The following is a 24,624-nucleotide window of genomic DNA, read 5'->3' on the forward strand; positions in this document are numbered from 1 at the left end:
ATTGTCAACTGAGTTTTAAAATAGTGAGGTAAGACACATTGGATGATCTTGAACAAGTCTTAGTCCTAGGAATTCATTTGTAACATGAACTGAGGGGAGCTAGTCAGACAGAAATTGAAAAAAAAATTCTACAATAAATTACAAACCTAGTGTTGCTTGAACTATTTCCCTCTAAAAGCAGTGTTCAAATTATCTATGAAAATAACCCATAAAAGTGTATTTGGCCTGGGGCACTGAGTTTCTAACAGATATAATAACAATAATAGTCTTCACCGTAATCCTCAAAAATTGATTGTTTGCCCAACTGGAAATATGTGTTCATGTTTATTTACAAACATTCACCAAGCTCACTGTACCAACACTACCATCAAATGCAAAGGAACAGGGATTATATGTAGAGAGGATTTGGAATATATATGCCAATGCTGAATTCCACAAAAGAAACGATTATTAATTAACAAAGAAAAGTCAGTGTACCAATATAGGGTGACCAAATATATTTCTTTTTCCATGATTGATTTTATTTGGTTAAGAAAGTTAATCATGGGGACGGGGCTGTAGCTCAGTGGCAGAGCACTTGCTTAGCATGTGTGAGGCACATAAAAATAAAGGAATTCTGTCCATCTACAATTACAAAAAAAAAAAAAAAACTAAAAAAAATAAAGTTAATCATTTTGTGAAATCTCAGTTTTATTTTATATGTAGTCCCACTCCAAGTAGTCACTCCTATGGGACTGCTCACTCAGTCATCAACTAGTCATTCATCCTCTGAAAGCCTGTCCTCTTGATTACACTTGACCTGTTGGGCCTTCTGAGGAGACCTGAGCATAAGTCCATATGTTCAGTATCTAAAGAAATGCCTGGTAAACATCCACATATTGCCCTTTAAGTATATACAACCCTTACCTAGACCTGTCACTTTTCCTATGCAAAGAAGATGTATACATTCACATTATATGCATCTTTTTGGTACCTGTTCCTCACAGAACTTCAAATGTTCTGCATGGATTTAGGGCAGTCAATAACATAATGATGCTCATCATCAACAGAAAATATCTTCAACTCAAAGTAGCCATGATTTTGTTTTTAGAATGATATACAATATATAACTTATAAAAATTGAACCTCATTGCTATTCTCATTGAATCTAATATGCTAAACATATTATTCACAGTAACTTAGATAAATAGAGACCAAAGATATTCCCTTGGCTAAATCACATCAAGCAGCTGAGTCTCAGGGAGTGGGGATAATGACATAGGAGACTGAAGAAAGGAAGGCCTTTATTTGGGAAAAGAAACAAGAATATGAATTTGAGGATACTCTTTCAAGTGATAACTGAATGTTCAAGTAGACAGTTAATATTATCTTTAGATAAATGGTTAGAAAACATGAGGAGTTAGGGCTAAATATATATCAAAGAGACTGACCAATACTTGCATTTTACAGCTTGCAAAGGTTTTAACATATGCATTTACTTAATTTTCCTAATAATCCAATTTGTAAGACTATATTTTAGCTCCATCTATGCTAAAATGCTTAAGACTAAAAGAATGAAATTTGAAAGTCATATAGGGAATAAGTGAATGAAACACAATTTTTTTGACCACTACACTGAAAATGGTATTTTAAGTATAAACCAATGAAGAATAGAAAATCCAAGGAGATAATATGGCAATTAGTCTTAGTACTCAAGTTAGAGAAGCAAACACCTTATATGCTTTTCCTGAGAAATAAATAATTTCTCAACTGTACAGAGCTACATATACTGAAGAAAAATTATAAAGTGAAAACCCAAATATTTACTCTTAATTTTTGCACAAAGCTGAAAGATTGTATTACAATGAATAATTCTGTCATCTTGAATCCTTCAAATGGGACAAAATAAACAATGGACTTATTAAGTAGTTGAACTACACTTTCATTTTATTAAAATGTTATTATTAATATAGATAGGATGGGCTGGGGATGTGGCTCAAGCGGTAGCGCGCTCGCCTGGCATGTGTGCGGCCCGGGTTTGATCCTCAGCACCACATACAAACAAAGATGCTGTGCCCGCCGAAAACTTAAAAAATAAATAAATAAATATTAAAAAATTCTCTCTCTCTCTCTCTCTCTCTCTCTCTCTCTCTCTCTCTCTAAAAAAATATAGATAGGATCCAGTGCATCTTACATGGCATTAAGTAAAATTAAGTCTTTATTTCTTGGTACCTCCTGTGTGTGTGTGTGTGTGTGTGTGTGTGTGTGAGTGAGTGTATCACATACTTCACAACACAAACAATAATGTCAATGAATTCATGTCTTCTAATGTAAAAGACTATTTTTTTTTTCTGCTGTACTGGGGCATTCAACACAGGGAGCCTCATACATGCTAAGAAAATACTCTACAACTGAGTTACATCTCCAGTCCTGGAAGAAGACATTTTTGGGGGTGTATGGTGCTGGGGATTGAACCCTGGACTTTGTAAGCACAAGGCAAGCATACAGTTGAGTTGTATCCCCAGTCCACTAGAAGAAGAAATTTTAAAGGATAATTTAATTCCTACTCCAATTTCCAATGATAGACACTGCATGAACTGTTTAACTTCATTTTGTGGCTACTTTATTAAAATATATATTTTTAGTTGTAGTTATTTGTTTGTTTTTATGTGTTGCTGAGGCTCAACCCAGTGCCTCACATGTGCTAGGCCAGCACTCTATCACTGAGCCACAACCCCATCCCTGTGGCTACATTTTACTCTTTTCCTACAGTTAGTTCAACTCACTCCCCCACCTGCATACCACAGAAGTAAAAACATTGGTTAGTCAAACAAACAAAGGGGTTTAGAAAAAAACAATCAACTGTGCATTGAGCTGTGATCCAAGACTTGCTGTGTGATATTATTTGAATGACTTATATGATATGTTTAAAAATACATTTTAAATATTATTTTTAGTTGTAGATGGACACGATACCTTTATTTTATTTTTATGTGGTACTGAGGATTGAACCCAGTGCCTTCCATATGTGAGGCGAGCATGCCACCACTGAGCTCAGCCCCAGCCCAATAAATACTTTTTAAAATAGCATAAAGTGAAGAGTTCAACAAAATTAGGCTATAAATATAAAACAAAAGACACCTACTATGTGATGAAGGGAAATGAGCCAATTCACAAGTAATATGGTTATCTGTATTCACAGCTGAAAAATAACATGACCTGTAATTTAAAGCAATGTTGACAAGAGGTATTTGAAGCTTCATGAGAATGCATTCTGTCAGAATCAGAACTAAACATAAGAACTTTATATTTCTGGGAAATTGATGTTTTAAATGCATGATATGGCTTCTTATTTTATTTTGGTCCATACTAATCAAATGTTCAAAACTTCTGTCAATGAAATTTGTAATGAATATAGAAAACAGAAGCAGATGACCAAAAGATTATTAAATTCTAAAACCTTACTACCTTTCATATTTAAAAGCAATTTTAAGACAATGGTTTACAACTGGAAACACTGTTTGCTCCCCAGGGGACATCTGTCAAAGTCCATTGGCATTTTGGGTTGTCACAATTGGTGATGAGGACTGCTATTGGTATCTAGAGGGTAATGCCCAAGGAAATTGCTAAATGTCTTAGAATGAACAAGACATCACTCCGCAAAAAAAGAAAAAGGAGTGGGGGCTAAAACATCATACTGCCTGTGTTCAAAAAATGTGCCTTAAGTGTAAGATTTTAACACCCACCAAACTTTTTTCAATATATTGATTATGCAATATTAGACATACAAAAATATACACCATAAGACAGTGAATACTGAGCTTAAAAAATGGAGTTAAATCTTTCTTGGGTATTCCTTCCTGTCTCTATAAAATACATTTAAAGAGATTAATTAAGGTAATATTATGGTTAATCTATATTACATTATGATAAACTATACAATACCATGTTAATTATCCTATATTACATTAAATTATACTGCAAACATGTTTCTTTAGTAGTTTCAATGACTACATACATTTCTACTTTACATTGAAATATAGAATTATAATAAAAACTTGCAAAGCACATATAGTATGCAATGATTCATTCCTTGAGTATTAAAAGGGTTTGATTACTTCCTTAATACATAATATAAAGTGGGTTTATACATATAATTAATTATGAAGTGTTACAATTCATTAAATTTATGACTACCCGATAATCTTTGGATTTGAAGCAAATTTATACACTATAAAAATGAACTTTGGCTGAGCCAATGAACTACTTTATACTTTAATAAAATGTTGTCAGAGTGGTAAAAAATGAATATGAATCCAGTAAGAAAACAAAGTATCATTGTCCTCCACCTTGTTCCATGAATTCTATTGAGACTACTGGAGAGTACACTCTGCCCCTAGGTTCTCTTGGATTGAGAGATTACTGCTTTTCATTTAGAAGTAGCCTTGAAGCCTCAAATTAGAGTAGTGGTTATGGCATAACCTTAATACCCATTTCCCAGTCTATTGTTATGAAAGTACATCTAAAAAACCAAACAATAAACAAACAACAACAACAAAAAAAAAAAAAAAACCTACAGTGTCCAAATTCTACAATTGCAAAGGAACTGCTGCTGTAGGCTGATCATGATCTCAGTTCAATAAACCCAATAGATCTATAGTATGAAAGAAACAGAATTTTAATGAAGCTTAACTATGGCTTAAAGTGTATAAGACAACAAAAATATGATCTTTGAGGCCACATGTGGCTTGACTATTAATAAGAAATACACACACACACACACACACACACACACACACACATATATATATATATATATATATATATATATATATATATATAATAGGCTCAATTTTTTGCACCTTAAGAATATTTCTTACAAATTAGTATGATTTAAAAAAGAATTACTAAAAATTACAATTTATTTTCTTTATAAACAATAAAACAACCAGTGTTGGTGAGAAATGAAATACTGGTATTAATCAACAATGGACATGAGAGAATGAAAATAAGGAGCTAAAACATTTGTTTGGAATAGGTGTGATTTTAAAAATAGACTGAAAGTAGTAAATTAGGGTCAAACAGGACTTCAGTCAAGAAACATATTTCTTGTATTTGAAAAAATTATTCAACTAACCAATTAAAACAAAAAGATGGAAAAAGAATGACAGTTCATGGATAAAAGTAATACCAGTATTTTCAAATTGTAATAGCCTGCCAAAAATAATTATTCACTCCACTATGATGAGAAATAAGAAAGAAATGTTTTATGATTGTTACTGTCATCGCTAACATTTTCCCTAAAGAATTATGAAAATGGACATGGTGAATACCAGTTGTTATTTAAGAGAAAAATGTTTCAAATCCTACAATACTAATGCTATTATAATCCTAATTGATATACTTGTAGTCTTCTAAAGATATCAACCCTTATAAAGCACACAAACACATGCAGACTCACAAGCCTGCATAAAATACAGATGGTCGATAGCCACGTAAATAGATCAATGATTACAAAGATGGATTGAGGATACAAAAACGAGCTCTACTATTACACATGCATGAACTTCCTGACTATAAGAATAATTATTCTCTAGAACTGGTTAATTGAGGGAAGTGACGAATCTTTTTTTGCCATCAGAATCAATAGATACCCATCTATCTTTGATGACTTAGGTGTGGCATTGCTTGGAATCCAGGCAATGGATTGCATGACCTTTGCTTCCCTCTAATCATTCTGTCACGATTAAAGAATAAGTTATATAGATCATATAAACTGTTTGGAGATGTAAAATCACATTTGGGAAACATAATCATGTGGCAACCTGTAGATTCTGCATATCATATACAACATGGTCCTGGATACTTGTCTGGGTTTTTAAAAAGTAATATAACCAGGATATATGGAAATCATGGGGGGGGTAGCTGAAATATTCCCATACATGCACTGCAGAGGAATGCTTACGGAAATATTTGAGTAGTTTCTAGGCATTAAGGAGGTATCTTGGACCTGGATTTAATCTGGGGTCTTATTGAAGATAATTTATCTTTTCACTAAAGATAGAATGTATTTAAAATAAAAGGAAGGGAGAGGGAAGGAAGAGGGTGACATACAGAAAATGAAGCAAGTGGACAGAGAGCAGCTAATCAGACATCAGACAGTATCCTGTCCAGCAGGAATGCACTTGTCCCTTAAACATGAGGGAGATGGATACCAAAAAACCATGAATACACAGAACATTTGCTTAAAAAATATGGGCGTCCAATACATTGTGTGGATTGTTTTAAGAAAGAACTACAGGGGTTGTACAGTCCATTTCAAAACCCTTGGTGGGGGGAAAGGATTTTTGAAGTTTTCTCCATGAAAAATGATAAATGTGTAAAGAGATAGATATGTTATGTCAGATTTAAACTTTACAGAATATTATGGTTTGTATGTGAGGTGTTCCCGAAAAGCTTATGTGTGAAAAACTATGAGAGTGTTCAGAAGGGAAATGATTAAGTTGTGAAAGCCTTAAACCAATCAGTGAAATAATCCTTGATGTGATTAACTAAGTGTTAACTGGAGGCAGGTGGGATATGGCTGGAAGAGGTGGGGAATTGGGGATGTGGCTTTGGAGTATATATTTGTACCTGGTAGTAGAGTCTATTTCCTGATCATCATGTAAACTGCTTTGCTCTACCATGATGTTCTGCCTCACTTTGACCCATAAGAAATAGAGCTGGCTTTCTTTGGACTAAGATATCTGAAACTATGAGTACCCAAATAAAATTTTCTTCCCATAAATTGCTCTGGTCAGATCTTTTAGTCACAGCAGTGAAAAAATAAAAAATTTAAATAAGCTTTTGAAAAAAAGATATTTCTTCCCTGGATCTCATTCTCTTACTTACTTTACCTAAAAACTCAAGCCCTCTATTGACTTAAGACACATCATAGCATCCTGGTCTGCAATGACCTGAAATCTCTTAACACCACCCCTTCCATCAAAGCATGTGGTCTCCAGAAATACAGTTTTTAATCTTCCATTTGCCACCTTTTTCCCCTAGTAGCCTCAAGAATTTCACTAGCCCTTATACTCCAACAATCACTTCTTTGCAAATGAAAACAATACTCTATTCTCAGTCCTGACCTCTATTATGACTTACACTACATGTTCAAATGTAATGTTATCTGTACAATTTCTCTCCTCTGCCCTGGATTTCTATCCTACCTTTTTTGCCTCTTTTTGTTGTTAATGGTAAAAAGATTCTATCACCAAGATTTTTCAACGACTTTTTTTTTACTTCTTGTTTAGGTCACCTTTCCTTTTTCTATGCCCCTGATATGTCAGAAATTTATTATAATTAAACTTTAAATTGTGATAATTTAACTAGTCTCTTTATATCAAGCCAATTAGTATATGCTGTAGCTACATTAACTTTCCAAAACATACAACTTGACCATGTACAAACTCAACACCTTGGCATTCAAGGTGTCTACCAGGGACCACAATGTCTGAGTGTTATAGAAACCCAAAATGAGTCAAAGTGAGTAAGCTATAGGGAACAGTGAGAACTGTGGCAATCTGGAGAATGTGGGACATTAAAATTCTATTATTTAACCACTATAAAGGCCAAATAAAACATATTTGAAGAGAGTGAGTGAACGACTCAGGGTCACTACTTTGAACCAATCTATGACTTTTTTATATGTTCTTTCTCTTTACCACCCTATATGACTATTGAACTATATCAGACTTTATATTTTTCGAGCTCTTGTACAACATTTATTTTTCCTAATTCCTAACTGAACCTACTAGTGCTTCAAAGTCCAGTTCAAGAGCATTTCTTCTAGGAAGACCACCTTAGCTACAGCCCATTCTCACAGTTCCCCTCCATAAGCCACTGTACCAGTTTCTGGCATGTTTTTGTGTGTCATGGACTTATTTCACTTTGGGATCTCTTCTCAGAATAAAATAAAGTACATAGGATTATAACAGAAATTGCTTATATTGAAACAGTTATCAGCATATTTATAAAAATAAGTAATGATATAATAACATATGTGCATGACTAAAGCATTAAAAAGATCTAGTGGCAGCTCTAATAAGTACTTTAATTCTGAAGTGGTAATGAGTGTAAACAGTGTTTCAAGATATCTGCCACCACTGGAATATAATATGAAAATATTTATTATTTCTATTAGTGTCAAAGTTAGAAGTACTGCTAATACTACTTTGGTTTGTTGCCTACATTCTTAATTAAATGAAATACTAAATATTAATTAGAAGCAAAAAAAATAAAGATGCAATATTTTTCACATCCAAGTTCTGAATCTTCCGAATTCTCTCCATGGGTCCCCAATTCTGCAATAACAATATACTAGTTTCTCTGTGGATCTTGTTTTATTTTACACATGCCTTGTGAATACGAGCATAAAGTTCCTGCCGAAACAATATTTCCTGAGCATTTAAGAATCATTTATGTGGGGCTGTGATTATGGCTCAGTAGAAGAGTGCTCACCTAGCATGTGCATGGCACTTGGTTCGATCCTCAGCACCATGTAAAAATAAATAAATAAAATACAGGTATTAAAAAAATTCATTTACATGCACTAATTGTCTCTAATAGAACATATATTTTCCCTTTAACACTTGAATCACTTTTTTGAAACTGGTAGATTAATTTCATTGTCAACGTTATATATGTAAGTGTGTCTACAAGTATTTCTTTTTCCACTGATACCACATGTAATAACTATCTTGAATTTTTCTCTAAACAGATCAAATGAAATTACACTGAAGCAGATTTTCAAAGCTGGAAAATGATGCTAAGGATCTCCTAAATTTAGTACATGTTATTTGGAATTTATTCATAATTGCATATATTAAAATCTCCTCAACAACCTCAGGATATGGTGTACTTTTAAATGTTTCTATGTATTACTGCAAGTAGTTTAGGACATTTCAATTCTTCTACAGATAAATTCAGTTTATCACTGAAGTTTAGGTATATTGAAATAAGGAGAAATTAGTCTTTTTATTAATAACCATAACATTTGACCTTGATCTTGTTGATTAAATAAAAGTAATTTTTTAATTATTTTAAGACATTTATCCTACAAAATAACTAAAATCTATTAGTTGCCTAGCAAGGAAATGACTATTGACCCACACTTGCAGAGAAAATACTGGAGTTAATTCAAGTCTCTGGGAAATGATGTATCTTTAATTGTTTTTTGTTGTTTTTGTTGTCATGAGGAGACAACCATGCTACATGAGCAACAAACGATGATTATGCATGGATGGAGTTTACCACTGTAATCAAACAGAACTTACAACAAAGTTAATCTGATGATACATATTTAATGCTACATATTATCGATGTGCTACATGATAATTAGACATAAATGGTAAACAGCTCATGTGAATGGCAAATTAATGTTACTTCTGCGTCACTGAAGCAAACATTTGTGAGATGAGAGGGAGAGAGAGATGCTGGTGATTCTAGTCTGTTTTCCTGCATGAAGGAAGCACTCTTCATTGGGGACTGGAAAATCATAGAATTTTTTCAACCTAGGAGCATCTTCCTTATCAGAAGATACTCAGATGTTTGGTTCACCTAGATAATAGCAATGTTTACCTTAATAACTCAAGTGAGTTACACAATGTTTGTCTCTTACCCAAGTAGCCAGATTCTGATTATGCATATTATCTTACATTTTAAAATGTTTGCTTCTTGTAAGCAGAAGAAAAAACTGAGTTCTGATTGAATGGAGTAAGGAATGAGAAAAAAATTGAGACTATGTGGCATTGACAAGAAATATAAGGCTCTTAAAACAAAATACTAGTAAACAGAAATCACATGTTACAGTTTGAATCTAAAATGTCCCCCACCCGGCTCAAGTGTTAAAGGCATGGTCCCCATTCAGCCATGTTCACAGGTAGGGCTCTTGGGCAGTGAATGGATCATGAGATCTCTGACCTCATCCATTCATGGGTTCATAGCTAATGATATTATTGGGAGGTGGTACAAAATTTAGGAGGTAGGACCTAGTTGGAGGAAGGAGGTCATATGGGTGTGCCCTAGAAGGGTATTTCTTTTCCCAGCTCCTTCTTCTCCTTCTCTCTGCTTCCTGGCTACCATGAAATATGCAGTTTTTCTCTGCCATGCCTTTCCACCATGATGCTCTGCCTTACCTCTGGCCCACAGTAATGGAGCCAGTGGATGATGAAATGAAACCTCTTAAATTATAACCTGAAATCTTTTTTAAAATTTTTAAGGTATTCATGTCAGGTATTTTGTCTCAGCAATGAAAAGCTGATGGATACAGCATGAAATAAATAAAAGGCATAAAATTGGTGTAGCAAAGAAGGAAATGGGTAACATGTAAGAATGTGAAGGAGAGGAAAATATAAAAGTTTAGAAAAGTGAATGGAAGTCTAGGAAATAGGAAGAGATGAGACAGGTACAAGTCAACCCATGCACAGCAAATAACAAATATATGGAAGTACAAAGTAACCTGGCAGGAGCTACACTTGGTTCTCCTTCAATCACCTTCTTAGAGTACAATTCAAGTTTTAGCATAATAATGTGATTTTAAAGCAATAGTTTTGACTGCAGACTAGACACGATTAAACCAGCAAATTCAAGAATTTAGATGTAATTTACTGCTATCTCCAAACTATAAGGAATCCATTTCTCCCAACTGGACCAGGCTTATTCAATTTAAAGTGTGTGTGTGTGTGTGTGTGTGTGTGTGTGTGTGTGTATAAATATATAAATATATAAAATAAAGTGAAATAGTAAACAAAAATCCTGGGTAATATATACATTTTAAAAGCTTGTTGTTGCATGTAAGGGACATTCATAAGTGAGAACCTCTGTTCCTGTCTTACATTCCCTAAAGAGTTGAAAATGTGACTTAAAAATAATAAAGATCGGGCTGGGGAAGTGGCTCAAGCGGTAGCGCGCTCGCCTGGCATGCGTGCGGCCCGGGTTCGATCCTCAGCACCACATACCAACAAAGATGTTGTGTCCGCCGAGAACTAAAAAATAAATATTAAAAATTCTCTCTCTCTCTCTCTCACTCTCTCTTGTCTCTCACTCTCTCTTTAAAAAAAAATAATAAAGATTTATTTAAATGTTCTTGGCAAATAAATACCATGGCAACATTCTCCATATTTATACTTTTTGCATTTACCAAGGTATGTAAAAAAAAATGGCATACTATTTTGGTGAATAAAATAATGACTATGTCAGTTATTTCTTCAAAACATAGTTCTATTTTAGTATAATTCGATTATACAGGGAAGATTTGAAAGCTTCAATTATTGAGTAGGAGTTAAAAGTTTATTTGCCTTATTATATTTTATAAATAAATCCTCAAATTGAAGAAAAGAGGAAAAATTGAATTACATTTAAGCCAAATGCCTTGTTCATTCTGATTATTGTGCAAACAATCCTGGAACTAAGAGATGTAGGACTCAAATAATCAGCTACCTATTTCAACTCAGAGAACTCTGAACTTGCTTGTTTCCCCAGGATGGGAATGGTGTGTGTTGGGGAGGGGAGTGTCTGTGTGGTGTATTTATCTACACTGTTTCAACAAAGCTATTTCTTATGAAAATGTATCCCTTATAGATGTAGGTGTATTGTAGTAATAAGGAGCTTAAATATACTCAAAAGCCCTCACTCCTATAGAAAATAATGTCTAAATTTAAAACAGCAGCTGGTGGGCCATGTTGGCACACATCTGTATTCCCAGCAGCTCGGAAAGCTGAGGAAGGAGGATCACAGGTTCAAAGCCAGTCTCAGTAACACCCTAAGCAGCTTAGTGAGAACATCAGTGAGTCTCAAAATAAAGAAAAGGGGGTAGGGATGTGGCTCAGTGGTTAACCACCCCTAGTACCAGTAGGTAGGTAGGTAGGTAGGTAGATAGATAGATAGATAGATAGATAGATAGATAGATAAAAACACCTGAGGTAAACCATTATGCAGGCCCACACACCCAAATAGAGGAATTTCCATATAGACATGGCTTGCTCAAACTATAAATACAGGTTCTCTGAGATTTAGAGGGAGTGAGAGGGGGTTATGGCTAAATTGTTTAAGTTATGTAGCATAAACTACTTGATATCCTCTTAAAATAAAAACAAACTGTATGGCTCAAAAACAAAAGACAACAACAACAAACAACACCGTCCCGGGGTTGGGGGGAACATGTGTCTATGCCCTTGCACAAATATTTGAAGTACTTATTCCCAGAAATCAAACTAGAAAGGCCCAGATACGTCAAGAATTCTAATAATATGTTATATTTCCATACTATTTTATACTACAAATTACTTTAGTTGGTTTAATTCTTACAAGGGCCTTATATTTTCAGATAAGGAAACAGAAAGCTTTAACTTATTCAGAATAATATAATGAATTTCATGTCAAGATAGACCTTGTTTTGAATCGCTTGTCTACTACTCTGAGTTAAGGAGTATTATGAAACTCAATAATTTCTCTAAGCCTCAGTTGCCTGTTTTGTAAAAGAAGGATAGCTGCTGATCTCACAGAATTACTTGAGGATTCAATGAGATAATAAACAAATAGAGCAATTGACATGATCCCCAAAATATGTAAGTTCCCAGCCCAATAAAAAGGTAACTCTACCACTTATCCATTGATTTTGAGCAAGGTATTTAACCTCTTGACTTTTTAGATTTTCATCCATAACATGCTAATAATAACTACTTAATGGGGCCAATGCGATGATAAAACACACGTAATTTCATGTACAATGAATGACAGAGAATGATATGCCTACATACACATATGCTTATATTTAAAATGATGTGTAGATAATAAATAACAGAGAGATTTAAAACCTAGGTCTTAAAGGGTAGGGGATAATTCTTCTTACTAATCAGTACAGGTACATACTTCTGATACTATTATTAAAACAGAGAATTATTCTGTTTCAACTCAATTGAGAAGATGGAAATCCAGAAATATATGTGAAAATAAATTTTAAAAGGAAGATATTCAACTTACCTGAATTAAGGCCTCACTTAGCATGTCTTCATTAACCTCTAGAATGCTGTTTTTAATATCTTCATATGGCATGCGATATGATCCCAGGAAGATAGCTAAAATAAACGTTGAATTTATTAACATTAGGACAGCAATAAACGTAAAAGCCGTAGGGTTTACATGCTTTCCATTTTATAGATTCAAAATATTAAAACTTCTGGCATTCATACCAATTTACAGAATTATGAACAATCAAAAGTTGTTTCCATTTGATAGATAAGTTTCTATCCATCTAGGCAAAACGGTCTATTAACTTAGGCTCTAATGTTTATAGATCATGATTATTTACATAAAAAATACAAATACTAAGAGCATTTTTTTTGCAGGGGTGTGGTACCAGGGATTAATCTCAGGGGCTCTCAAGCACTGAGCCATATCCCCACACCTATTTTCTATTTTATTTAGAGAAAGGGTCTCCACTGAGTTGCTTTAGTGCCTCACTGTTGCTGAGGCTGGCTTTGAACTCACAATCCTCCTGCCTCAGCCTCCCAAGCTACTAGCATCAAAGGCATGCACCCCCATGCAGGGCTTAACAACACTCTTGACTGTATGCTTTAGGCAGGTTAAGTTGAGCTGAGAAAATGACCCATAAAAACACAGTACTTTTCAGGAATGACAGTAAATTATCCATTTCTTAAAAAAATCAAATCAATATTATAGTATTCCCCACAACAGTTTTTTTATTTACATTCAATGAACCACAGTCTGAAAATAATACAAGCAAAGTTCCAGATATAAACAATTTATAAATCTTAAGGTATGTGCTGTTCTGAGAAGCCCAATGACATTTTACAGTGTCACTTCTGCCTCACTGGTGATATAAATTATCCATTTCTCCAGTGTATCCAAAAAGTATATGCTACCTGCCCCTTCATTATTTAATAGTCTTCTTGGTTATAAGATCTACCATTATGTTATCACAGTATTTATGTTAAGTAACCCTTATTTTACTTAAAATTGGCCCCAAACTGAAAAAATAGTGATTCTGACAATTTCAATTTGCCAAAGAGAAATTCTAAAGTGCTTCCTTTAGGGATCATCTTACAGAATCACTAAAAGAGTGAGCACGGACCAATAAGATATTTTTGGAGAAAGAAGGAAAAATGAGAGAGAGACCACATTCACATAACACTTATTTCAGATTGTTATAATTGTTTTATTTTATTATTGTAGTTGAGATTTTACTGTGCCTAACTTATAGATTAAACTTTATAATAGGTACGTAATATATATGAACAAAAAACATAGCATATATGGGGTTCATTACTATCAGTGATTCTTGCTCCCATGGGAGATCTTGGAACATAGCCCACGCAGAGAGGGAAGAACTACTGTACTTAGCAGTTCTCCCACACAAGAAAAAATTTTAAGTGCCTGAGTCATCAAAGTACCCTGCATTCCCGCTGACACTCATGTGGTGTACTGTTAGTTGCTTTATGCATTAAGTCATTATTTCACCTGTCAACATTGAATGAATTACATAAATTTTATGTCATGTTGGAATAGTTCAACAAATTATACCTAGAATAGCTTATAATTACTAAGAAAGTATTTTCCAACACATTCAATTTAATCTCCATTAAATATATTTTTCAAAGAATATAGATAGATGTGTTCTTATCACTGGAACCTAAGATTTTCTCTTTTTTAATCAATATTATGTTTTATAGGATTTATTTTTCATGAAACGGTCTATATGACTTCTTAGGTACTAAAAGAAAAATGAATCCTGTCTACGCAAATGATTACCTATACATAAAAAGCAAAGGAGATCTCCAAAATCTAAGTACATAATTCTGACAGATGCCAACAAGCAATTGAGATCATATTGTATTTTTTTAAAAAGTACTGAACATCAAATTTATAAAGAAAATGTATGATCGGGTAAGCAATGTACAAATTCAAAACAGCTATTAGTACACTGCTTTTTTGACAGCTACATTCCTACTGACACAAGAATGATGAGTTGTTTATTTTAATCTGATTCTCTATAGCACATTCTTTAACAAAATAAATTCCCATGGTATTCTTTGAGCAATTAGAAACGCTTGATGTGTTGAAATTTCTCATGCATAGTGTTTTAGTACACTTGGAATCTCAACAGTCTACTATACTGACAAAAAATATTCTGAATTCAACATAGTGGGGAGAGTACAACAAAATAAAACTTAAAGGGCTACTTAAATGAAGATGAGTTTAACTGTCCATCTACTGTAGCAATGGCTAACAGGTTTGGTAATGGTTTTAAGGTTCAGTAATCAGTCTGGGCTTTCTTATTCTTCATTTCTTCTTGTTTTTTGTTACCATTTTTGTCATTTCTTTGATGTGCTAAGGATATAACCCAGGGCCTGGCACTTTCTAGGCAGGAACTGTACCACTGAACTATATCCCTAATTGTCAGTAACCTCTCTTAAAGTGCAACAGTTAAAATTTTAACTAGCTGGCCTTGCAATTACTCAAATGCAAAGGATAGAAGTAAAAGGATTTTTGCAGAATGGGAACAATGTGACTACTCTAAAATTATAAATGCCAGACTCAAGCAAAAGGGGGAAAAAAAACACCTAATACTCTTTTTTTTAACTTTGCCTTGTTTGACAAGATTCACTAAGAAGGTTTTATTAACAGTACTTTCCAGAACAAGGCTAAATTGTGACAAAAAGGCAACCCAAATCATAATTACACAGAAGTTTGTTCCTTTTCCTTTTTGTTACTTTTATTTGTTTAGTACTTTCTTTTTATACCAGGGATTTATCCCAGTAGCGCTTAACCATTGAGCCACATCCCCAGCCCTTTCTGTTTTTATTTTGTATTTTGAGACAGTGTCTCACTAAATTGTTTAGGGCCTGGATAATTTGCAGAGGATGGCTCTGAACTTATGATCCTCCTGCAATCAGCCTCCAAAGTCTCTATGATTAAAGGTGTGTGTCACTATGTCCACCTACAGAATTTTGTTTCCATCTATACTAATATTGTTCAAAAAATTTACAACTTTGTTTAAATACATTTGGCAACCCCTCACCATCACCACAACCACCCCCTAAGTGGAAGATACTACATACACAGATTCTGAGCTGTTTTCGAATCCAAAACTCTTAATTCTTTCAGTTTCTTCTTTGCAGGTATACTCTTCTTTATTTCTGAAGGTTCTGTATTTTTTTGAACTGAAAGAAAAATGTTGATTCATAAACATTAATGGTACTAATCCAAGTACATGAAATAACATTAGTAAGGAATATTAACTACATTAATAAAACTCATTCTGAAATCAATAAATGTGTTTATTTCATTAGTTCAGGGAAGATGATAAACATAAAAATATAGACCTATTTAGAGGTTTCCTACAAATTAAATATCAGCACTTAAGCAGAAAAGATAAGCCAAATAGAAACAAAAATCAATTGCTGCTTCTTACCTAATGTGTAACATTAATTACTCCTTTACCAGATACCTACAGCACAATGGAATTAAATATATAATAAAATCTCACTAATTTGGACTAAGTGAGAAAAAAGGAAGATAAAGATTTCTTCTAAAATATGCAAAAATTTCTTTAATTCAGTGAAAATGCTTTAAAGAACCTAAGGTAACTTAATTGATAAACAGGTAGCCATAAAAAAATTTCCAGCTGAGTCTATTTTGAAGAGCAGGTATAATTCAGGATGTTGTGGCACATGCCTGTAATCCTATTAACCAGCAAGACTGATACAGGGGGATTTCAAGTTCCAAATCAGCCTCATCAACTTAGCAAGACACTGTCTCAAAAATAAATAAATAAAATAAAAACAGTAGCATTGTGTGTGTGTGTGTGTGTGTGTTGAACCTCAAAGTGATGGTCTTTTGATTAAGTTAGCCTTGTCTCCTTCCCCATTTTTGAAATACTGTTTGTTTTGTTTCAAGCAAATGTTTACTTTTGAATTCCTCAGGTCACATTTTAATTCAAATGGTCATAGGGACTTAAAAAAACTGAAAAACTGTAAGGAGTAGTAATGCTCAGGAGTGGCTTTACCTATCCATAATCTCTATCAGTACACCTTCCAAAGAAGCCAGCACAGAAAACTATGTAAAAACCTTACATGAATAAATAAGGAAGAAGTCAAATCCATAAACCCTTCCTGTACAGAACCTCTTCAACTATCATTGTCCTAAAGTATTGGCAGTTTACAGCTTCCGTTATAAAAATAGTGTTGTGGTTAATGGGACCATCAAATTATGTGAGAAAAGTAAAAGGGACAATTTTTTTCTCAATCAAGTACACTGATAGGCATTTGTCCTCAAATGAGTGATGCTCAATTGTATAAGTGATTCCTAGGGCCACAATTGTGCTATTTCTTTGCACTGTTAAAAATATAACTTCAGGGCTGGATGTGTAGATCCATGTTAGCTGAATTGCCTATCATGTAGGAAGGAAGCCCAGGGTTCAATCCCAAGTACTATGCAAAAACTAAAACAAATAAATTAAAAAAAAACAAATTTAACTATGATCTAAAACTTGTGAAGGATACTACAAGTAACTTTTTTTCTCTTAGGGGAAAGTTACTAGTATAGTAAATTTTTTTCAAAGACAATGTACTCATGAACATTGGCATCTGGGAAAAAAATCTCAGCATGGCATTAAATGCATGAAGGTATTGCAAGTCTATTAAGATTATCTTTGTTTGAATGGTGTAAAATACACACAACTAAGCAGAGAAATAAAAGACAAAATAAGACACCTAAATAACTAAATTCTTAATAATGCTAAGCTTTACCGGACTTAACCAATCTAAAAATGATATATAGTCTCAGGAGACTAGATAATAATTACACTGGAAAATTATCATTTTATAAGAGGTAGCAAATAGTTTCCATGCTAACTCAACACAAAGTCACTGCTATTACTCAAAGAATAACTATATTTAATGTTATTTCTTTCAAAATCCACCACTAGGATTGGGGATATAGCTCAGTGGTAGAGCTTTAGGCTAGCCTGTGTTCAATCCACAGCATCACATACATAGACACATAAAATCAACTCAAATGTTCCTCAAAGGATCATTCTAAGGGCACAGTGTCTCACCTATGTGATCCTCACATTTTAGTTATTCTAATTTTCCAGCCACTCTCAGACACCCTAAGTTTCTTAAGACAACTGTATATGAAGAAATCACATTTCAACAGTCATTTCTTCTGTCTATGAAAACATCTTAATCATGTTGACATTACTGCTGGAAGCATTTGCAAATTTTAGAATCCACAGAAATAGTGAAGAAAAGTATCCTAATTTCTTTGTACACCTCAATCTCCAGTATGAGAGACTAAGTATCCAAGTACATATGAGTTGAAAATGCTATAGCATGAAGACGATATTAAGAATATTCAGTAAACAGACTCCTGGCTAACCTAGGCATAAATAATGCTCAATACATGACTTCATACTTATGCATGTTTTCATTAAAATATAGTCTATCCTTTCCCCTTTTCAAATGAACAAATTGTTTAAAATTAGACTTTGTCATCCTAAATATCAATAGTCACAGTTTTGCTTTTGGAATCTTTTGGAATCCTTGTGTTATACAACTTGGCTTAAATCCTGGGTTCAAACAGGAATTCCATGAGTGAGAACTGCTGCTTTGAGAATAACTATAGTAAAAGCAAGCTTAAAATAGTTCTTTAACTAGACATGCTTTCTAAAACAATCATGTTTTTACCATGATAAGTAGCTAATTGACTGGTGGCTATTATTGCCTTTGGCTTTTTGTTTTAAAAAGTATTCCTCCAGGGATCACAATCACAGAGTTAGATAGAGAGTTCAAAGAATAACAATGAAACATCAAATATCTGTATAGAATTGAAAATTTCATGTTAAAAATCGCCTGAATTCATAATACCTCCAAAATGTCATTTGTAATAGAATGATTTTACTCTATGTAGATTTCTAATGCTTACAAAACTTGAAATAAATGATTATAGTAATTCTATAATTAATTGAAATTACTTAGAATTGACTGAAGACTTTTTAAAAAAAAGTTTTAGTACAAAAATATCAAGAATTGTCTTTGTCATCAACTGTCCTAAGGTCCTGAGGTACTCAGCAATGCCTCCAGTCAAATGTGATCTCCCAGTGCAAATGAAAAAACATATTGAAACTAGGTTTGAATCCAATGGGTCAAATTAATTCAAGTGCTTAAACTGGCACTTCTAATCGACAGAATAATAATGAAACATTATAAAATAGTGTCTTCTAGGAAGATAATGATGCTAATAATAAAGACATTTGTATTATTTTTAGAGATACGTTAACATCAAGATACTCATTATCTAAGATAAAATGCTCACTGAGTATTATCATCTTTCCTTTAATGCATGGATTTTTATAAGCAATGGTACTATAAATTTATTCCTTTACAACTGAGGGATGTTCATCGACACAAATAAAATAAACATGGTTATATATTTTCCCAAACTAATTTAGGCAAATGTTGAGAAATCTGCTATCAAATTTTGCTATCCCAATGGATACACAGACCATGTGACAAAAATGTTTATAATTTGTAGCAAATATTAAGATATTCTAAGTGAGTAACTGGATGTTTCACACAGTAATATCTAACCATAAATTCTAATTAAATATGTATAACTAATTTATCTCAAAGTTCTAGTGAGATAGTTTGCTACAATAGAATCAATATACACACTCACACTGCACAAAAAGTCTGCTCTAAGTGGATCAAGGACCTAGGCATTAGGCCAGAAACTCTGCTATTACTAGAAGAAAAAGTAGGCCCAATTCTCCAACATGTCTGCTTAAGAAACAATTTGCTAAATAAGACTCCTAAAGAACAGGAAACAAAATCAAGAGTCCATAAATAGGATGATATCAAACTAAAAAGCTTCTATACAGCAAAGGAAACAATCAAGAACGTGAACAGAGATCCTACAGAATAGGAGAAAATCTTTAACACCAGTATCTCAGTTAAGGCATTAATTTCCAGGATACACCAAGTACTCAAAAAACTTAACACCAGAAAAATAACCCAATCAATAAATGGGCAAAAAAACTGAAGAAACACTTCACAGAAGTATATAAATGGTCAAAAAATATATGGAAAAATGTTCAAGACTTCTGACAATTAGAAAAATGCAAATTAAAACTATATTGAGATTCCATCAAACTCCAATCAGAATGGCAGCTATTAAGAATACAAACAGCAATATGTGTTGGTGAGTATGTGGGGAAAAGGGCATACACATACATTGCTGGTGGGAGTGGAAATTGGTGCATCCAATATGGAAAGCAGTATGGAAATCCTTGGAAAACTGAGAATGAAACCACTATTTGACTTAGCTATCCCACTACTCAGTTTATACCCAAAGAACTTAAAAACAGCATACTACAGGGACACAGCCACATTAATGTTTAGCAGCACAATTCACAATAGCTAAACTGTACAGCCAACCTAGATGCCCTTCAGTATATTAATGGATAAAGAAAATGTGATGTACACACACACACACACACACACACACACACACAATGGAATAGTAGTCAGCATTAAAAGAGAATAAAATCATGGCATTTGCAGGTAAATAGATGGAGTTGGAGAATATCATGCTAAGTAAGCCAATACCAAAAAACAAAATGTCAAATGTTTTCTCTCATTTGAAGATGCTGATTCATAATGAGGTTGGGGGGGCATGGGAAGATTAAATAAACTGTAGATAGGGCAATGGGGTCAGAGGGGAAGGGAGAAGGCATGGGAGTAGGAAAGATGGTGGAATGCGATGGTCATCATTACCCTAAGTACATGTATGAAGACACCAATGGTGTGACACAACTGTGGGTACAAAAAAAACATATGAAAAATTGTGCTATATATGCATAATATGAATTGTAATGCATACTGCTGTCATATATAAAAAATAAATTTTTAAAAAGAGATTGAAAAACATTATGCAAGTAGGGGTTGTGGCTCAGTGATAGACCGATTGCCTAGCATTTGTGAGGCACTGGGTTCGATTCTTAGCACCACATTTAAATGAATAAAATAAAGGTACAATGACAATTTAAAAAATATTTTTAAAAAAGAATACAAGTAACAATAAATTTTGGGAAAGATATGGGGAGAAAGGTACACTCATACATTGCTGGTGGGACTGCAAATTGGTGCAACTATGGAAAGCATATGGAGATTCCTCAGAAAACTTGTAATGGAACTACTATTTGACCCTGCTGTCCCATTCCTTGGTCTACTACCAAAGGATTTAAAAACAGCCTCCAGAGCCCCTGGGATTACAGGAGTCTGCCACCACACCTGGCTGGACATAACTTTCTTAGCCTTGTAAATGAATACACAACCAGTGTAACTCTGCATCATGGACAACCACAAGCATAGGGTACAAAATAGAATAAGTTATACTCTATGCATGTATAATTTGCCAACATACATTCTAGTATCATATATAGCTAAAAAGAACAAATAATAATTTTTTTGTTGAACACCTATTATATGTTAGCTTGGGCAAGAGTATACATAACAATGGCATAAAATCATAACATTTACTCAAATATTATCATCATATGTAAACTACTAATTCTGGAAATATCTCCAAAAGGTTTCTAAAATTTATGATTTCCTCTATTCATACCCAGAGAATTTAGATGTATACACGCATGCCACACAGTGAATTCTCTGTTTTTGTAATAATTTAGTTTCATATTATGCAATACAGTATTTTTTGAATTAGCATCAATTGATATGTTGTATCATATTATAAAGAATATGTGGGGAATTAAAAGATAAATAAATCCTATACTACATATATAAAAAGAAAGTTAATAATGTTAGTGTTCGAAACCATATTGAAATTTGTAATAATTTCATGCATATACCTATAGATATATTCAACAAGCAAATATTTGACCATTATTTTAGATATATCATACAAATAAAAGAACTGCAATCAACATAAACTTCAATGTAATTTTATACATGTTGATACAATTCCATAATTGATTCTAAATACATGAAAATAATTTTAATTAATTAATTGAAGCAGGTATTATTTTAATTTCAATTAATTACCTGATAATGTTAAAGTGAGTACAATGACAATGTCAGGTAGGAATATCTGAGTTCTGTAATAGCTGCAATAAGTTCATTTGTTATTTTCCATTTACTCTTTTGAATCACCTTTGCCTTTGTATTTTTGGAAATATCATACAAACTTGATAGAAAAATGGGCAAGGGAAAAAGACAACAAACAGAACAGGCAAATATAAAAAATAACAGTACTAGTAGTCCCTCCTACCACAGTCATCACCAAAACAAACATTTAATTAAATATTTGCAGTGGGTATCTGGCACTAATTTAATATTTATATCACTTTATGTGACAGGTGTTATTACGGTCATTTTACAAATGAGAAAAAAATTAAACATCTGACCAAGTTCATGTAGGTAATAATGAAAAGATGCTAAGCATACCAGTAATCAGAGCAATGAAATAAAAATAATTAAAAGAAATATCATTTCAGTTATATAACTGGAAATTTAAAAAAAAAGGTTTCAGTATACCAGTATTGATGACATTATTAACAAGAAACTGAGTATAACAACAACAGTAGTAAAAATCAGGAATCAACCTTACACACTAACATCTAATCATTTGAAAGTGTGCTTACCATAACTAAAACCTAACATGTAGGACAATCAAGGAAACAAGGATATACACTAAAGCAATGTATATGAAAGTACAAAAATTGGAAATAATGCACAGATCCAAGAGTTATAGGATAAAAATATGTTGTGGTATATCAATATAAGGAAACAAAACACATCTTTAGTTACTATAGCTACATATTTCAACAAGGACAGATCCCAAGTATAACAGAAGAAAAATAAAAGTTGTGGAAAACAGCACACACAGTACAATATCATTCAATTCATCTAAATTAAAAATACTACAGAGACTTGTCTTGTGTGTTGTTCATAGATGGATATATACAAAGCAGATTAATAACAGCAGTTCCATCGGAATAGGTACAACCTTGGAATCATAAAACTTACCTCTAATGTTTTATTTCTTTAAAAGGAAAGATCTGAAGTAAATACAACTAAATGTTAACATCTGTTCGATCTCATCTGTTCATTATAGGTGGCTGGTGTATGGGATTTTACTATATTAGCCTTTGCAGTTTTCTAATTTTGACCAAAAAAATCTCATAACAATTTCTATAAACTGTTAGTGTTGGAAATCCTGAGGATCAAGCCTAGATAGGTATCACAAACAATATGGAAGAGAATAATAAAAATGCAGGTAAATATTACTCAGTTTGGGAAAGAACCACAACTTTGTGTTCAATTGCTTGTGAGTCTATTTTGTGTAGAATAACATGTTTGTTTGTCAAACCTTGAGAGGGAAATCTGCTGTAATATGCATAAAACATTGTACTTCTGTCTCTTTTTACATGCTACATATTGTAGCTATGAAACTTCCTCTTTCCCCTTTCCTTAGTGTACAGCTGTACACTAAGATATCCTACAAATAAGCAGGTCTCCTCCTGACACCTGCATAGTACCTGAAGCAATAGGAATGGCATTATCAAGTATGTTCCTGAAGTTCAGAGCACATTAAACAAGACTAATGGCTCTAATGGTAGGAATCACACACACATACTTTGTAATGATTTCCTAATTAAGGAACAAATCTTACTGGTTGTGGTTTATACAAGAACCCCCCCACACACACACACACACAAAATCAGGAAGCACATGTTACTGCAAATTAACATCTGCATCACTAATATACTTGTACACCTGTTCATTAAGCCAATTACTGAACACTGCTAAATGTCACCAGAACACTATGTTTAATAACGTGCATAGCTAACGTTGTATATTTTCAAATGGACCTCCATAGCTTAGCAAGTAATGTATACTTTGGAAGGTCCAATAATGGTGTCTTAGGGTTCTAGGAACAAATTTTCCTTATGTCAAGGGGCAATTTAAAAACCCAAACTGAGGTTTTGATTCTTACCTCAAACTAGTATTTAACAAACGAGTTTGCTGAAGTTCTTCCTGTAAACCTTTAACCTTCAACCTTGAGGAAGTGCCTATTCAAGATACAGTCAGTCCTTTTTGATTTGTAAGTATCAAGTGACATTTTTCTGGCTACCCCATATACTCAGAACTCCCTGTTATATTAAATCTCATAATTCATGTCACAAATCAATGAGTCAAATAATAAACTCCAAGAGGTTGATGAATCAAATATGGAAAAATACTAGAAAAAGCATAAAGGAATAAAATACAATGCTAAAATCCAGTACCCTAGGCCAATAGGGCATTTCTTGTCGACGATATAAGTTGGGAACTCAATTACACGCAGGCTTTTCTGATATAATGTGGTTAATCTTAGATGGGTACAAATCTTGCACACAATTTAGTCTTATGCAGAACACAGCAAACTGTGCTTAAAAAGACTCCATGAAAAAACATTTGTAGCCAGGGTCTCACCTTGACAATGTAGGATCTTTAAGTGTTAGTTTCAGGGACATTTCAGCATGTCTAGAAGTCAGTTGTTGTGGTTTAGATATTAGGTGTC

At 33.3% G+C, this 24,624-nt stretch overlaps 1 protein-coding gene across 4 annotated transcripts in view; it reads right to left on the reverse strand.

Annotated features, from left to right (window-relative positions):
* Positions 1-24,624, reverse strand: part of DIAPH2 (diaphanous related formin 2) — an 813,387-nt gene that overhangs the window by 432,770 nt on the left and 355,993 nt on the right. For all 4 annotated transcript variants that reach the window (XM_081278193.1, XM_081278192.1, XM_081278190.1 and 1 more), the window contains 2 exons: positions 16,101-16,202; positions 13,003-13,097 (listed from right to left, as the gene is read on the reverse strand). In XM_081278193.1, coding sequence (XP_081134319.1) covers positions 13,003-13,097; positions 16,101-16,202 — 197 coding nt within the window. The remainder of the gene's footprint in view (positions 1-13,002; positions 13,098-16,100; positions 16,203-24,624) is intronic.

This window comes from Spermophilus citellus, assembly GCF_964194105.1.
Source record: "Spermophilus citellus genome assembly, chromosome: X".
In the NCBI taxonomy this organism is placed as follows: Eukaryota; Metazoa; Chordata; class Mammalia; order Rodentia; family Sciuridae; genus Spermophilus; species Spermophilus citellus.